Source organism: Psittacula echo (assembly GCF_963264785.1).
Source record: "Psittacula echo genome assembly, chromosome: 7".
Taxonomy (NCBI): domain Eukaryota; kingdom Metazoa; phylum Chordata; class Aves; order Psittaciformes; family Psittacidae; genus Psittacula; species Psittacula echo.
The window spans coordinates 24550459-24569069 of record NC_137740.1 but is presented as its reverse complement, the minus strand read 5'-3'; the positions used below and the strand labels follow the sequence as shown (position 1 = coordinate 24569069).

The 18611-nt window shown below is 40.1% G+C and overlaps 1 protein-coding gene across 4 annotated transcripts in view; it reads right to left on the bottom strand.

Annotated features, from left to right (window-relative positions):
* Window positions 1-4047: 4047 nt before the first annotated feature.
* DHX9 (DExH-box helicase 9) overlaps window positions 4048-18611 on the bottom strand; it is a 28433-nt gene continuing 13869 nt past the window's right edge. For all 4 annotated transcript variants that reach the window (XM_080622672.1, XM_080622671.1, XM_080622673.1 and 1 more), the window contains 14 exons: window positions 17566-17722; window positions 16365-16465; window positions 15348-15561; window positions 15057-15151; window positions 14832-14905; window positions 14000-14152; window positions 13117-13277; window positions 11469-11580; window positions 10667-10828; window positions 10378-10505; window positions 9029-9258; window positions 6521-6636; window positions 5518-5718; window positions 4048-4622 (listed from right to left, as the gene is read on the bottom strand). In XM_080622672.1, the coding sequence (XP_080478798.1) occupies window positions 4352-4622; window positions 5518-5718; window positions 6521-6636; window positions 9029-9258; window positions 10378-10505; window positions 10667-10828; window positions 11469-11580; window positions 13117-13277; window positions 14000-14152; window positions 14832-14905; window positions 15057-15151; window positions 15348-15561; window positions 16365-16465; window positions 17566-17722 (2175 nt within the window). In that variant the 3' untranslated portion in view covers window positions 4048-4351. The remainder of the gene's footprint in view (window positions 4623-5517; window positions 5719-6520; window positions 6637-9028; window positions 9259-10377; window positions 10506-10666; window positions 10829-11468; window positions 11581-13116; window positions 13278-13999; window positions 14153-14831; window positions 14906-15056; window positions 15152-15347; window positions 15562-16364; window positions 16466-17565; window positions 17723-18611) is intronic.

Here is an 18611-nt window from a genome sequence, read left to right as displayed (position 1 = left end):
ATCACGATCTCACATGCTAAGCCACTCACCTTGATAGTTTTCTCTGTGACATTAGCTTTCCTCTGGCTAGCATTCTCATCCCATTTGTTATTTGGAGGCAGAAAAAGATAAATTACCTAATTGTAATACTAATTTGGTCAGAAACAAATTCAGTATGGGCACACTCTTAATACGTGCTCTACACATCAAGTACAAATGTTTCCAAATAACTCCACAGAAAGACTCTTCCTATGAAGAAACTGATTAAGGAAAAATATTTCCTTTCAAAAGAAGGACTCATCCTCCTTGGAGATGGTGGTCTTGAGATCAATGGAATACCATTAATGTTGATGCCACAACTGACCACTTAGTTTTCCTCTAAACTTTCTCCAAGTAAAGATCATAGCATAGTTCTCTTGAATTCCCCTTCACTGGTACAAATCTCCCTACAGCTTGAGACATTTTTCAGTTCTGGAGTACGTTATGCAAAGTGCAGGTTTGAGTACCACCATGTAGAGTAGGCAAATCTTCTGCATATTTACTCTGACAAAGCAACAAAAGGCAGACTCTCAGATTTCCTCTGTGACTAAGTTTCACCTCAAAGACAAAAGTGAACGTGCTGTTTCTCATCTCTCTTGTGTAGAGACACACAGTCTGTGCCTTTGTGGTTTGTGTTCTGCTCACCAGGCTTTTGAAACTCAGCTATCAGTTTGCATGAACAGCAATCGTATTTTGTTTAATACAGCATGGTGCATGCAAATATACAGGCAAGCACTGGGGCCAGAAATTAAGCTAAAAAGTGGGCTTAATGGCAACTTCATAACTTGTTAGTGGCACTGTTAATATTTACGTGAGAGGTTTTAAAACAAGCAAGATAAAAATTCAAGTAATCAACTGACAGTTGTTATCCTTCATATTATGCTTTTGACATTACTGTCAATATTATTTCACTCTTCTCCTTTGCCACTTGGAACCAGATAACCACAAGAGATCATGATTGCTTCCAAACCCCCTCATGAGAGCTTTGTGATACCAAAAGCCCAAGATACAAAACACACCTTAGGTCGTTCCAGCAGAGAACAGTTGATGGTGTTGTGGCTGCTGAATCTGACCAGGTGACTGTAGCATCTGCACTCACTGGAGCTCCTCTGACCATCATAGACAGCGAGATTACTGGAGCTCAGGTAGTTCTTTCTTCTTAGATTTCAGTTAATTAAATTTGTTATTCAAGAGACATAAGCACTCTGACAAGCTGGCTTTTTGAAACAAAGCACAGATCAATTTACTGACACAGTAAACTCATTGCAAGCTCAGTTTTTACAGTGAAAATGTTCATGTCATTTCAGGTTAATTTTCAGTTTTCTGTACCGAGGCTGTTTGAGCTCCTCATTAGCATGTCAGTCCTTGTTTAGACTGCGCTATTCATTTCTGGCATGGGAAGTGCAGGCAAGGATTATTGTTTTCCCACTTAACTCGTCCTGATGGATTAGATATTAAAAACTAGACTGAACACTGTTAAAGCAGTATTTTCATGCTGGACACTCCTTAATATGTAAAGCACGAGGCACAGAAATAAAACCAATTAAGCTGTAACTTGTAGATGCTAATAGTCCACAGAACCTTCCCCTCCACAACCTCTGACCTGAGCAGCCCTCAGGATCAGGTATCCTTGCAAGCTCCATCCCAGCACCAACTCCCAATAGCACAAGAGACACAATTTCATACATTATTACACTTGGGTGTACCCTTAAAGTGACCATTAATTTTTTTAACAATTCTTGCAAGCAACATAAAATTAGACTTAACCTTTTTGTTAATGAATAGGACTCTGGAGTTGAGCTGTACTCAAAAAGCACATCCAACTTAACAGAGTTACAACATTCATCACTGCAATAGTACTAGAACCAGAGAGACCTCACATCACAGCATTAATGTTACCATAACATTTTTTTGGTCCTTGCCAGTAACAGTAAATGGTAGCTTTACCATTACAAAACAGAATAATTTTTGTAAATAGACCCGAGAAACAGTAACATTACTCTAAAATGGGAATTTCTTTAGCTAGAACGTAACATCAAAGTACCCCCAGTAAAACTACTTTTAGCTAGTATCAGGGAATATTGTACAGAGACTTGGTAATGACTGGTATCCTATATCACTTCCTAAAAAAAAAAAAAAAGGGAAAAGCTAATGGTAATTATGTAGTTGGAAGCAGATTATAGTGAAGGACCCCACTACACAGAGGCCTGATCATAACAAAACCTTAACTGAAATATCAGGACTCAGTTATGGAAATGCCTGCAGAGCTGCTCTCAAAAGGGAGGCCAGCTTGCCAGAGTTCATCTGAATTTTTCCAAGTATCTCCAGTTCTGTTTCTGCACATGTAAAACTGAGGCAGTGCTGAACAGCCTGTTGCTGTAGAGCCCTTCTTTAAGCTCTGGTCTTGTGCTCGCTTTGCACCCACTTCTCCTGCTTCCTGTTTAAATACTACTTTTGAAGACCAGTAACAGCTAAATTGAAAAGCTTTAAGAGATCTTAGATCATACTTAAGACTTGTAGGATTAATACTAAAATTATTAAGTATAGTTCACTTTAAAATCGTTGGACATCTGCTTCCTATTTCTAGTTTCATGTTAATAACCCAACCCAGATAACACAATGTTTGAGTGGCAAGCCAAGGCAAGCTAGTTTTGTCTGGATGCAATAACTACAGATGTGGAAAGGACAGGTGGCAAATGCTACAGCACATCTTTCAATGTCTATCCCTGCTGATTCCCTAATAAAAACAATCACATTTTCAGTAGTGGTGACACAGAGTGACCATTCTTCAATCTGCAGAAAAGTCTACACCAACAGAAAGGGTTGTGAGTTTACTGCATCAGACCACACAGAAGATGTTACATGCTCCAAATTAATCCCAGATTTAAGTTTGAAGATGAATACTGATACACTTGATGGTATCTAGGATAGCTCTGTAATTCACAGCTGGATACCTAAGCTTCACATAGCCTTTGGCTTTTAGCAGTTTTGATTAAAGAAACAGTGCTTCACCCTTACCCAGCTTTTAAGAACTCTTCATTAGAAATACAAAAAATGTTGGACTTGCTTTAAACTTCACTCAAATACCAACATCTCCCACTTTCCAGTAAGCACAACTAATTATTGCTTCCAAATAAGTGTTCCAGTTGGATTAATGGGGAGGATAATCTCGTCAGACTTGGTAATGTAGTAGGATTCATACCAAGCTGCGTGTACTCATCTTCCTTTGCTGCTGCAGCGCAGTCTGTGTGAGGGACAGTACCTGCCTGCTGCTGCCCCAAGCCAGCACAGCTGGTTTTGTGGCTGTGCAATGAAAGAGGCAAGGGAGTCCCACCAGTTTGGGCCAATAAAAGCCCATTCATACACAGACATTTATTGTAAGCTGGAGCACTTCTCCAACCTGGTTCATACAATGCAGCCTGAGTGCAGAAAAACCTCAGGAGTAATCTGTACCTGTGGATACACAGTGTCATCCACCCTTGTTCCAGTCACTTCCCAGGTGCTTGTCTGAGTAGAGAGGAAACCATACCTCACTGGAGGGTTTTTTATCCTCACTGTGTCAATATACTTCTGCAAGCACCACGCAGCCAGCTGAGCTGTGAATGTCTGGAGTTCACAGGCTGCAATTTCAATGAATTCTCGTTAAAGAATTGCTCTTTCACATGCATTTGGAAGAATGAATCATCATTATTTCAGAGTAGCAATGTAAATGAACACTGCCTCAGATGAAGGGCACAGTTCATGCTTCTGAGATTGATTCAGGTTTTGCAGAGACAAGCAACATCACATCAGTCTTGAAAAAGGTATTTTATGTTCCTGCATTACCTGGATCAGCAAAAGAACTCATCGGCTGCTGTGCCACAAAGTGTAACACAGCATGCAGCAGGCAGTGGCTGGCTGCAAAAGGCTAAGTGCTGCCTGCCATAGACAGAAAACCACTGCAGCAAGGCCAATTTGCACAGTTTATTAGATAACACAGAAAAACCCCCACTGAGCCAAAGTTCTGTAATTTGAAATTTGTTTGGCAGAGAATGGTTTTAGACACTGAAAAGGTTTCCTCAGAATACCTTTCACCTTCTACAAACAAAACTAACATCAGAACAGCTCCAAAATCTAAATCCAAATATAAAATTCAACATATAAGTCTTTAAAACAAATGCTTTATTGAGAACTAAATCATACAACTTGCAGTAAATTTCTTAAGGATAGGATATATTACAGAGCTATACTTGTACTAAGAAACTGAAATGGCAAACAGACTGGTAAGAGCAAGAAAGGAATTCCAGGAGATGAACTTCAGTCAAAGTGGAAAAACTCCTCTGAACTTCTGTAACTACCACCCACCCCTCCCCAAATCCCCGTAGCCTCCTCTATAGCCACCACCTGCTCCTCGATACCCTCCTCCACGATAACCACCGCCACCTCCGTAGCCTCTCCCTGAGCTACCTTGGTATCCTCTTCCTCCTGAGCACCTGCCAGAGTAGCTGTAGCCATGGTACCCTCTACCCCTGTAGCCAGAGCCATGTGGGTAACCTCCCCAGCCTCTGAAGCCACCTCCATTGTCGTAGCGACCCATTTTGGGGGGCCGAGGACCATCACCATACCTGCAAAGAGAAACATTACATACTTGATGCAATCCTATGAATTCTTTCTATTTTTTTTTTAATTACGGGAATAACCAATTGCCAAGATGCTCAGTTAAAATGCCTCTAATATCTGTTAACAGAATACAACGTTTGAATTACAGTTGTGCTTTTGCACCTTGCCCACTTCAGTAAAGAAAAGCTAGGAATGGCCTGTTATGGCACGTAAGTAGTTTCTCCCTCTAAATCTCATACAGGTCTACACCTGGGATAGAAAGTTTTCCTCTCAATTCCACTTCTCCAGCTCTCAAAAAGTCATAGGGAGCCCTGATCCTGTTTATGTGAGCACAGTGATCTTTATTTTGCTCCTCAGAAAGCACAGTGAAGTCTACATCAAAGCTGTTGTTTTTTAACTTAGATTACTAACAGCTCACAAGTGTTTTCATTTTTCTTTGCTTCAGAAGTATGTCATGAAAATAAGGGGCAAGGGAGGGATGCAAGCACAGACAAATATTTATCTCCAGAGACAAAGACCAGTAGGTTTGCCCAAAATAAATTTGGATTATCTTTTTTTAAAAGTCATCATGTTTTGGATGAGACAATAACAGCTTTCATACCCGAGAGCCATTTGTCCTTCCTGTGAAAACAGGCAATGATCTACCTGCCTCAGTGTCAGAACACGACACTTTTATATACATGCAGACTACTGACTTTGAAACAAAAGCCTGAAGCTCCTGTCCGTCCACACAGGAGAAAACTCTCCTTATGGTTTTAGTTCTGGATTTCTGCAGCCACTGTGCAGGGAGTTGACAGCTCTGGCCTGCTCTGTTCACGCTCTTGCTGTCCTTGGGGCAGAGGCGGTGAGCACTCCTCGCCCCCAAGCTCCAACTGCACAAGTCAGTGAAGCCAAGCTAACCTTGCATTGGCAGCCATTAGACCAATGCCTGCAGCTGACGGCCTGGAGATCTGACGGATCATATTCAGCATTCGCTCATATGCTGGGTCCAGCTGCCGAATCATCTCAGGATTTTTAGTAACTTCCACAACAAGAGCTTCCATTGCAGCACGCAGAGCAGTGATGCAGGCAGCCGCATTGTGGGACATCTTCAGCTTGATCCTACAGCACAAATTAGTATATTAATGTATCACAACTTAGGAGACAACCTGTTATGAAAGATGTTCTGTAGAGTGGCTTTTCATTGAGTGATGCACATACTGAGCCAGAAATCTAGATTCTCATCTTTGAAATATGAATTTGTAAATGAAAGAGCACGAAATTCAGAAGGCAAAATTTTTAAGATCCTTAAAATTTGACATTGATATAACTATATCTGTTCACATTTTCTCTTGAAATTTAACACAAACACCACCAATACATAACCCCTAGCATCAAAACAAAGATTAACAAAAAAACCCAAACAACTAAAAGCATTAGACTAGATATTAGTGAATTAAGCTGGAGCAATTCTTAATCTCCATTTTACTGAGCAGGGCAGGAAGAAGACAAAATCCAGATGGTATTTAGTCATGGCCATAAAAACAACCATTTATTTCCTCAAGCTGTATTCTGGGACTTCAAAAACAAGGTTTCCTCAGCCTCTGTCTGAAGAGGAGGTGCAAAACACATAGTACCCTTACTCACGTTCCAGTTAAAGGGGAAAAAACCAGCCATTTTTATGGAAACTGCCTGGTATTATGCTTTCAATTTAACCAGACAATCTGCATGAAACAGTGCTGCCAATAGAAACCCCTCCCTTCCTCACAGGAAGCAAATGTAATGCCTTCACAATTAGCCTGTAGTGCACAGCTTGCTGTAGGGTTCCTATTCTATAGAGATTTACATCGTGTTAGCAGATGCTCGTCCTAAGTCTGTGATCTTTCACAGACTTGTGTATTATGAGCACCAAGGAGATCCATACCAGTCATCTACCAGAATGACCTCCCCATCCGACAGGACCTTCTTGGAGGCAAAGAGAAGCAGCTGCAGTGGGCTCACCAAGGTCATTGCTTTGGCAGAGATAGCTCGTGTTCGAATCTGCAGGTGGAAGAAGAATATGACCCTTGAAATGAAAAACAGATCTCTACACCTTCCTCTGGCCACTGAAACCAGAGTATTTTCTGTAATAAAAACAACCCCCTACACCAAAAAATCTAGGTATAATGATAGGAAATTACAAGAGCACATGTGCAAACAAAATTGAATGTGAGGCAGATGTTTACAGGGATTCAGCACTGGCTAGTGTAAAACAAAACAAAAACCCCAAAACCCCCAAAAATCCAAAAACCACAAAACAAAAACCCCCACAAAAAAGACCCAAAACAAAACACCCCCAACTAAACACCAAAACAACCTGCCATTTTAAAGTATTAGTTTTTCCATCACTGCATGTCTGAAATTATGCAGCTGATGTTTTGCAAGAGCTAAGCTATCTTACACTTTGCCAACCCAAAAATGACTAAGGCATAGCTGAATTATCTTCCACGTTTGTCCCTGCTGTGGCCGTGATGGGAAGCTCTTGCTTCTTTAGTAGGGCCCTACACATGCAAACTTGGAAGTTGCTACACGTCCATGCAGCCAACCCACTTTGTCATTTTATAGAAACAAGACCTTAAGCTTGTACCTGGAGTGAGCACTTGAAAAATATCAATCCAACTGTCCTGAGTCAGAAATAACGGCACTGACTACAGTGACTACTGACTAACAGGCTACTGCCCTTCATTTTAAAGGAGGAACTGAAGAGCACTACTTAGGATTTCAGCTTCCCACCCTGATAGCTACCTTTCTCCCTCCTTCATTTCATACAGGAGCATCATGGGCAGAGTCTGTTGTACCTCTGGGAGAAGATTCGCTCCCACCTGGAAGTTACCACGCATGCTCAATACAGAAAAACTTTCAGACTTGAATCTGTGACAGAAAAATGGCCAGTGCAAGGAGCACTGAACTTGCAGGTCAGCATGAGACTGCTAAATGCAGCAAAAAACAGACAACCTGTCCTCAGAGAGAAGCTGTCTTTCAGTAGGTACATAATGGGTAAGCAGAGAGCTGCATAGAAATCCTTCCTTCACCCAAGTCTCACCCCGATCCTCTCTTAGCCACTCTTAAGCCTCCATATTAAGTCACTCAGTTTCCCATGTGTATTTTGGTTTAATAAAGCACAGCTTTTTGAGTTCAAAAGTCTTCTGTTGTTTCTAGGGGAACTCACTTTACAGAGATGGTTGTGGCAGGTCAAAGGTCTGACTCACTTGGGATCCTGACATAAAGGGTGAAGAAGAGGCAAAGCCTCACTACAGCTCTGAACTATGTATGTGGAAATCCAGAGTGTCAAGCTGAGCCCACAGCAAGTGCCCAAAGGAGTCAAAATTCCATTTATTACTGTGTGGTTTGTCTGCCATTACTAAAACAAGCTGCATGTCAGGAAAAAGGACTGAGGATATAAAAATCAGCATAAACAAACTGTAATTGTGAACTAACCACTGTTGACAGGTGACAAAAAGAAACCCCTACAGCATCAGTTCTGCTATATCTTTAAAGGCTCTCCTTACAGTGGAAGGCTTTGCTAATTCAATGCTTGCTCTCAAACAGAGTTTTACAGCACTTCCCAGGCAGTAGAAACTCTGAAGAAGAAACAGCTGTTTTCAGCAACAGGGAACAGAGCTTCAGGGCCTCCCCATCACTGTGCTGGAGTAACTGCACAGGCAGCACAAGCATGCCGGCAACCCAAGAACCATCTACCGCTACATCATAGATAAAGGCATTGCCTTCATATGCTTCTTGAAAAAAGGGTGAGTAGGAGCAGTTGCATTCATGACAGCCATCACTGAAGCATATGAGAGCACACAGGGATTAAAGCATACATGTACAAAATGTGCCAAGTACATAAAATTAATGGCATGGAGGAAGAGTTCATGGCGACCCCGAGGAAAGCATCTCGGAGTTTTTATGAGACGCTTGGGAAATGGGAGTTGTCCTCAGGAGATTGCAAACGGCCTACATGCCAAAAAGGGAGCACCCCACTGCCATATTACATGCTCCCATTTCCCCTCTGGATTCATAAGCAGCAGGGGCAATACAGGCAAAACTTCTTTAGTGTCTAATTAGTATGGAAGAGATCCCAAAGCAATCTCTTAAAGAAGATAATAATTTAGATCTTTCTCTGTGACCTCTCTGTTTTCACAAAACTCACAGGAACTTTCTATGCAGCTCTACTTCTACTACATTTAATTGACTAGAAGTTACTGGAAGGCTGAGTGACACCATGACCACGTAAGGTTCACCTTCCAAAAAAAACCCCAACCAACCAACCCAACAAACCAACTCCCCTAAAACCAATCTAAATACTGCATGGTGTAGGTTTTTTCTTACGGCAAGAGAGAAGCAAAAAGACAACTTGGTAGCAAGTGATCGAGAACAAATTCAAAGTCTTTACCTTTTCTCCAAAAACAAAAAAAGGCGATGGATACTTGATTTCCTGGCTGCTGAAAGGGCAGTTGACAGATGACTTGTGGATGAGTGCACTATGCCCCTCAGTGGTAAGAATTTTCCTCTTCTCCTTGTGGTAGCAGACATTGGGGTACACCCCAAAAGCAAGAAGCGAGATTACAACATCCAGATTATTATCCGGTCCAGTGTTGTTAAACGGTTGAGTCATCAAACATTCTGTTGACAGAGAACAGAAGACTGGCTCACATCCACAGGTCACATAGGACAGTACAGCAGAGTTGTTTAGGATCCTGATCAGTGCATTTTCTGACTGAATCAACTGGTAGATATGCATCTGTTCTCAGACGACCTCTGCACTCAAAACATTTCAGTTCTAGATTCAATTTTCAACTTGTTCATGGAGAGAAAAAAAGCTGAAAAATACTACTAACAAAAGAGGTATTTTTTTCTCCTGAGCTTTTAAAAAACAACGAAAGAGGGGTTTGCCCAGAATGTGCTGTACCACAGTGTGTTTATTGTCATTTGTTTTGGAGATAGATCTTTTGGGGGAGGTCAGAATGGATGTTTTCATTAGTTTATTTGTTACAAACCTCCCTCGAGTCTTTGGTGGCTTGTTTTCAGGTCATCTTGCCCAGAAATAAAGTTACAGATAAATGCAGCAATGATCCTAGCAGCATGGGGAGAATTTTTTTTTTTTTTTTTTTAAAGAGAAAGAAAAAGAAAAAAAAAGAATTTAAAGAAAGAAAGGAGGGGGAGAGGAACATCTGCTGAATCCAGTCGTGCCATTTCACTGAGCAAGCTCCTCAGGAACATCAGGCAATTCAGAACCTGGTCAACTTGAAATTCTTCCTTAAAAAATATAATAACATGTAACACTACTGCACACCCCCCTGTGGCACAAACCCACAAAATCATAGGGCACAGCACACTATTTAGATCACACAGACTCCCCCCTAAAGCTAATGGAAAGGAGGGAAGAAGTACAGCACGGCATATTTTGGAGATGCAACATGTGAAGGAGAAAGAAGATCAGTGAGTTAATTCTCCAAGGTCAACTGCTTAACAGATTTTTAATCTTGCAGCCCTAACCTCAGCCTCCAAAATCTCCCTATGTTGCTCCACAGCCATCACAGCTTCTCTGGTTTTAACAAATACGACGGAATGACTCAGCACTAAAACTTCATCTGAATGCAGCTGTAAAAGCAGAATGGCTTTATGGCAAATCCACTACAGGCCTCCGTGCTTGTGTGCTCATCCTAGATTATCTTGTTCGTTTATCTCTCATCTCATAATGAAAAACATAGTCATTAAATTACTATGTCCAAGTAGAATCACCTTCAGGGAAGCCGGAACTCATAAGTATATCTTTCAGCTGGACTTTTGCTTCCCAAGTCATTCTAAGAGTAGCCATGCTGAGTCTTTTGTGTTCACAAAATCTTTTTTCTGCTTCTTCACCACCCATTCTAAAAAACAAACAGAGTGAAATTAGAAGTCTCTTCAAGAAAAGGGAAAGTGCAACAGTCTAACTGTTACAGCATCCATTGACATAGCTAGTCTGGCCACAAATCTGCTCACCCTGTGTTACCCACAACTTCCCATCAAATTTTATGCCAAGATAATATACCTTGCATCATCCCAGGCTTGGAAGACGGACAGCAAAGCAACATGATCTGAAAACCTGCTCCCAGCAAAATTCCTATGGACATAACCCAGGCGTTTGCCTTCACAGATAAAAGGTTCAGGGAAACAGGTAGCTGCAGAGATGGTACAAACAGCATCCCCCACACTGAAAGAAACCACAAAAGGATCCGATTTATTCACAGTATTGTTGCCAGCAGGTTCTACAGGCTGTTGATACTAGTAAAAACTTCTCCACAAGAGATCTTAGTAATTTGGCCCTTTTCTATCAGAGTTCTTCACAGAAACACTTCCCCAGAAGTGGATGTTAAAAATCAGCTCCAATTCCAGTACTTTCACAACAGCAAGAGCTCACAAGCCTTTTGTCTAATCTTCCCTCCATACATCATCTCCTTCTGGTGAAAAGGACCCTACAGCCATCACAATTACAAATAACAGATCTCTACTTCTCCCAAGCAAAACATGTGGATTCATTTTTCTTCTTATCTAGGTGTCACATTCCACATATCCCCACCTCTAGCTCACTGCTATACTTGAGTCCCACTCTTATTTCATAATTATTCAGCCTCTACTGCTCCCTTGCAGTTAACTCTGAATTTCATGACTACCTTATTCCCTATACTGGAAGTTATTTATCCTTTGTTCTTACGAATATTCAGTCTCCTATTTCCAGCTGTAGCATTTATTGCTCATTTAAATGTATTGTTTTTTTCTCTTGTAGAGTACATGTCTAGAGGGTGAAGAACTCGGAGAAACAAGAATAAAACCATTGAGACTACTAAACTTACTAAAAAATACAGCCCATTATCATCATCTTGCCAAGACGAGGTTCAATGGGAAGTTTGGCTAGGATTCTTCCAAGAGGTGTCAACTCATCATTGGAATCCAGGGCATCAAGTTCTGAAACAAGATCTCTTATTATCAAAGACTGTTAGCTAAACCCTCTGTTCATCAAAAACAGACCACCACAAACTTTCTCTTCCATGAGGCTTTGTCTTCCATTACCTAAAGATTTTTACCTGAACTCATCCTCAAAACTATCAAATCACTGTCAATAATAAAATCTAACATATATCTGTGGCTATTTACTGTACAGACTGAAGGGTCTCATAAGTATCTCTCTAGCCATTTGGCCATAAGCATTAAACTCAACTTCATAAACCTCTTTATAAGTTAGCATGACAAACAATGCAAGTGTGATCTTTAACACCCTTTCAAGATATAAATGAAATATGTGAACTTATGGTTCACATGCTTTATTTATGACTACTTTGGGAAACTTCAGCAGAACTAAAAGCTTTACATTAAAAAAAAAAAAAGCCCCAACCTTTATAGCCTTAGTGATTAAATGGGAAAGCAAACAAATAAAGGACTCCTTAGCCACTATCAAATAAATTTTTTTTGGTATCTACTGAACCAAATGCCTGGAGAATATTTTGAAGAATAGCAAGTCAGACCATCCTAAAAACATACTAGTTGTATGCACACACTGAAAACAAACCCACAGGCTACCCAGGAAATAGAGACACATACAAGAAACTGCTATTTGTCGTTAAAATTGAAAACGCTGCCTTTTCCCCAACTTTGCATTTCTTATCTGCAGTGTAGGAAAAATACTAAAAATTTTTAGATCAAAAAGTCATTAAATTTGAACACATATCCCTAGCTATGTTCTTCATTCTGGTCCTCCTCCTGTATACAAGCAATGTAGATGTGTCACAGTTTTTTCCTAAAATCAATAATCATATAGATATTTCAGTTTTTAGAAATTTTAAGAGCTTATTTACTGACATTTGCCAAGAATGCTGAGAATGTTTGAGATCACAACTTTAAATCTAAAGCATCAATTTAGGCTTCTTCCCTGCTCCATTTTACTCATATTCCAGTTAGTATCTTCAAAAAACTGGGGAGACAGCTTAGTCCCCAGCTCAGTTTCTTCTGGTTTAGGACACTGGTGCTTACATATTTATAAACTGGAGATATAAGTACTTTGCAAAATACTGAGATCTTGGCTCAGCAACCTGTACAAAGCAGTAATTACACAATAAACTTCTAACCTCTCTTCTTCAATACTTTTATAGAAGTTTAGTAAATGCCTTAGGCACTGGTCTATGTCATACACAGCAGTGCCACAGCTGGAAAACAGGAAGCTGGAAGCGAGCATAAGTTACGGGTAAAATAACAAAACAAGCCTTAAGTTTGAAGGCTCAAGTTTCTTAAAGGAATGACTGTCCACTTGGGAATTCAAGTATTTCTTCAGCTGCAAAAGACACAGCCACCCACACGATGCGTCCAGGAAACACCTTGCTGTTTCAGACAGCATGCTACTACACAAACAATTCAGAGATGTTAAAGCAGTTTGTAAGTGATCATTATACTCCAAATCACTTGGAGTCAGTTTCATTAACAAAAAATCTTGCAGACAAACAATGATACCTCTTAGTGTGCGTTCTGCTTCAATCACTGCATCCAAAGGTGGTGGTTCTATTGCTTTGGCCAAAAACTGACCAATTCCTCCCAGACGCAGCAATTTGATGCTCAAAGCAATTTCATGAAGTGGTGTTCGAAACATTTCAGGTGTCATATGGGTTTGAAGTCTTGAATGAGAAGAGAACAAAAAAGCCCACATTTTTCTCAAAACAGGGTTTGATCACTATTCCACCAGCATCAGCTACCACCCTACAAAGCAAATACTGTCTCCCAGCCAACCTTTCAGATCTCATTGTGCTCCTGTAGCTGAGTGCAACAGCTGTGTAGACTTCTAGAACCAGCAAAATACTTTCACTGCTCCAGTAACTGAGAAACAGCTTAGCAGATAGAAGAGGTCAAAAGTCTCAGCAGCAGGGAAGATGCTAGAGCAGCATGAAGGGGCTTCCTGGCCAGAGAATGGCAATGGAGGCAAAAGTAGCATCTGTCTTCCCTCCTTTTTACCACTTTAATGACAGAATTGCCTGTTACATGAAGATGCCAGGATCCCACAATGCCTGCAAGCAGACTAGAGCCTTATCCTCATTACAAAGCTCTTTTCTGCCTTGCTTCAATTCCCAAGCACTATTATTTTTCTCCCAAGAAGTTCTGTAGGTTGCAGTGAAGTTCTTAATGTCATGAACTATTTATCCACCTCACCCTATGGGCAAAAGCATATAAGCATACATAACTTTTTTTAAAGCAAAAACCCCAAGATTCCAGTGTGAACTGACATCATGCACCTCCTCTCCGTACTTTCTGAAATTATTTCCCCAGTTTGACCAGAAGTAGCAGACAACAGTTCTGGGAGAACTCTCAGAGGTTATTTTATTTCTAAAGAGCACAACATCACCTTTCAAAGCGAGCTCTGCTGCACAAATAGAAACAAAACCCAGCACGCACACGTCCAGCTCTTCCTTTCCTCTGCTCCAAATTAGTTTTTGATGCCCAGACTGTGGCATAGTTTGTCATGTTATTATGAGCAGTGAACAGCTTCACTTTTTGTCTGTCAAGAAAAAAAACCAAACAACAACCAAACAGAACAAACAACAAAGCACTTAAGATCAAATGCTCTTCATCTCAAGTCCTGCCAAATCAGTTCTTAGTTTATTCCTTGCAGCCACACTGCTTTTAAGAAGCAAACCACCCCTGTTTGACTGGCTAAGTTTTGGCTAGTTAGGGATCTACCTGGAAGCTAAAGTACCACACAAAACTGCGTCCCAAGCTATACACAAAATGCATTTTTTTTGCAACTGTCTCAAAAGCGTAAAATTCTCATGCAATTCTTGACATGCCTATGTGCAATGTGCTCAGGGAACATGCATAGCAAGACAACATATGCAACCGACTACAAAAATCTTCCTCTTCTCTATCAGCTATACACCGAGTGCTTGTAATACTCCTTTGGCAGATGACATATTTCAAATACGTGTGGAGACCCAGTGACACTTCACATGAATAGTGCCAGCATGAATCTAGCTGACCAAAACCAGCCCACTGAAATGCCAGTGAGATTTGTAACTGTGTTGAACAGCTACAGACAATGCAAGTTTGTCTTGAGTGAGTCAGTCCTCAAATTCAGCTTTGTGACTATGGGAATAAAGGCAGTTCTTCACGTTCAGAAAATCTTTTCTGCATTCCAAAGAATAGGGTTTACAAAAGAAAAAGCTACTTCATGAACTCACTTGCAGGAGTCTATAACATAGACCACATCATTGATGGTAATGCTAGTCTCAGCAATGCTGGTAGATAAAATAACCTGTAAGAAACAGGAAATCAATATTGAAATATATTTGGTCTGAAAAAGTTACAGATAGATTGCAAGATAAACTACATAACCTATATAAAAATAGTCAGCAATACATTCCACAAAAGCACAACACAACTCCACACAAGGAAGGCTCTCATACCTTCATTACTCCAGCAGGCACAGGATCAAACACTCGACGTTGTTCCTCCAGAGGAATTTGCGAATGCAGAGGTAAAATTCTATACTGGTTACCTCCTAAAACATGAAAACAAGAAAGTTAGTAACTACCACTACATGAATCTCATTTATTCTCTGCATAACATAATAATTTCTACCCATTCATTCTCGTAACAAATCCAGCTCTCTAAGTCACTCATCCAACTCTCATCTTTACACAGTCAATAGTTTCCTTCAGAAAATATGAAATATAATAGAACACAGTTGCTTGTACCAAAACGTGGATTCATTTCTAGATGCTTCTGCATTGTATATATCAAGTTCCAGCCAGGCAAGAAAACAAGTACAGCTCCTGGGACATTCAGAGTCCTGATATAAATTAGCAGGGCCTCAATGAGTTCAAAAGAAGTTTCTTTTTCATTCAGCTGAGCCATGGCATGTTTTGTTTCTGGGCCATATTCATCACTACAAATAAGGTTGCAATTGGTCTGAAAAAAGACAAAACAAAAACAAAACAAAACACCAAATAAAAACACCACACACAAACGAAATCATATAAATGAATTTACTCAAACTGTGGAGACTGCCTGGTCAGGCAAATAGTAAAATGACATACATGGGTAGCTTACAGGGAAGACCATCTCAGGCACAGCTCACAGACTGATCCAATGAGCAGTTCAAGTCCTGCTTCCCCAGCTGTCTAATATAAGAACTTAATTATAATTTCATTGCACTAAGTTATAACTCAATACAAATTTGCAGCAGGAAGCTACCAAACTCATTTAACTTCAGATGAACTGGGACAATGTCCTAAGAAGCTTTGTCATTTTTTAAAAATTTCAAATAGCTGACCTAAACAGCAGTTTCAGACCTACAAATTAAAAGCTGTATCATGAAAGTGATAGTTTCTTGTCAATGTCTTTGAGCACTAACAGTATCAACTGCAAGAAGGGAAAGAATCTAAATTTTCACCCTTGAAAAGGTATTGTGAAGCTCATATTTCTGTATCTATTTCTTCTTCCAAGGTTACCAATCTTTTCACTTTTAAAAGCATTTCATTTCTATCTTTAGAGATGGAGGTTGACAAAACACAAGAATTTTAGCTTCAACAAAAGAAGTTTACAAGGTCAATGAAAAATTAAATTCTATTTCTGAAGTTAACAGCAATCTTTGATATTAAAACTACAAAAGTGCTAAAAATGTGAAGTTCAACAATGCCCAATGATTTACACTTGAGCTCGAGTCCTAACTGCCACTTGCATAACTTTTCATATTAAGAAGTCAAACATACGTCATCATCTTCAGGACTTTCTTCATCCTTCTCTTTCTTCTTCTTTTCCTTTGGTGGAGGAATGAACTGAGTCATTTGAATGCAATCTTCTAGAAAATAATCTGCAAGGACAGTCAAGAATTGGTTACCAAGACTGACCAGAAGCCTGTGTAAGGGAACAATTCTTTTTATCACCTCCTGAGCTCCCCCTGATGTAATCATGATCACAGAATCATAGAATAGTTAGGGTTGGAAAGGACCTTGAGATCATCTAGTTCCAACCCCCCTGCCATGGGCAGGGACACCCCACAATAAACCATGTCACCCAAGGCCTCATCCAACCTGGCCTTGAACACCGCCAAGGATGGAGCATTCACAACCTCCCTGGGCAACCCATTCCAGTGCCTCACCACCCTCACAGTAAAGAATTTCTTCCTTATATCCAATCTAAACTTCCCCTGTTTAAGTTTTAACCCGTTACCCCTTGTCCTGTCACTACAGTCCCTGATGAATAGCCCCTTCCCAGCATCCTTGTAGGCCCCCTGCAGATACTGGAAGGCTGCTATGAGGTTTCCAAGCAGCCTTCTCTCCTCCAGGCTGAACAGCCCCAACTTTCTCAGCCTGTCTCCATACGGAAGGTGCTCCAGTCCCCTGATCATCCTCGTGGCCCTCCTCTGGACTTGTTCCAACAGTTCCGTGTCCTTTTTATGATGAGGACACCAGAACTGCACACAATACTCCAAGTGAGGTCTCATGATGTTTCAGAGTACGAAGCCAGGACTGGAGAAAACTCCTTGGCTGTCAGCCAAGGTATAAGAATTATTCCCACACTATTCCTATGATTACTCCTCCAATCAATATACTTCCATATATTTTTTTTCTTGTTTAATAAATACTGGCTGATTTAAAGCCATTTTCATTATTCCTAATATCAGAGACAACAGATCTGAAACTTTACTATTACCATCTCATTCTCCAATGGAAAATACCCCAAGTGGTAGTGCTTTGGGGGTGTTAGTATTATTTGTTTGCTTTGTGTTTTTAAACAAAATGGTGCTATGAAATCGTTCACTGTTACTGACTTCTTTGCCCAGGGTAAGCCACATCCGTAAAACATTACAATCCAGAAGAAATGCGTATCTTGCTTTCACCATAGTCCTGAAGCATGTGACTAATAAAATAAAAATGAAAACAGTTCTTGAAAGTACAACCAATGATTTACCTTGGACAGGAAAGGTTCTACCAAAGACCTCAATAATTGGACAGTTGAAGAAGTATTCACAAAACATACTAGTGTCAATGGTGGCAGACATAAGGATAACCCTTATTTCAGGATATGCCTGAATTACATCTCTCAGCACCACCAGAAGAAAGTCAGTCTGCATATAAACAGAATAAAAGCATCATTAATTTCCTACCCATAAAACTCAGTATCTTCCCAAGAGACCAGAAGGAATTACAAAGACATATACATTTACTGAACAGGAGCCTTGCTGGATGTGAGAAGTAACAAGTGTCACAGAAATGTTCTAAAACCAGAAACAGTTGTCAGTGCTTTATTGTGAAAATACTGCAATTCCTGGGATAACTGAATTTTAGGATTTCCAGTGCAAAGAAGGGTTTTTCTTTCCTCAGAATGAAAGAAACTAAAGAAAAGCATTCAAAAATAGTTTGCTTCCTTCCTAACAATATATTACAACCTAAGGTCTTTTTAAACTTCATTTATATCTGAAGTAGCCATAGTTCATAAAATAAATATGAATGATCCAGTGCAGCTATATGCAAAGTTTTAAAGTTCTGTTTAAACATGGCATTTATGTAGCTTCACCATGCAGTTAGGCAGGCCCTTACTTCAACAGATAAAATTCCAGTCTCATTCAAGATTTCAAAACTTGTATTTTATATCATTAATACAAACTTAGATGAAGAGATGCATCAGAAAAATCTGCATTGCAATTCCATCCAAATGAGTCCCCAGATTCTGTCAAAACAAACATCATGTCAGAACTTAACTGTTTCTTGCATTGTTGGTGTGGGCAAAGTTGAAAACTTTACAGAAGAACTAAGGGGACAGGAAATGTTTCCCATTTCTTAAATTACATACAATCTCTCCCCTAATTCTACTGCCATTTTTCTTCATGTCAAAACCAAATTTAAATGTGTCAAGATCAAGACTGCAGCTTCTGTAAATACCACTGCTGTTCTGTTACAGCAATACAACATTGTCAGTATAAAAAGCACTTTAAAAATAAAAGTGACATTCAGCTC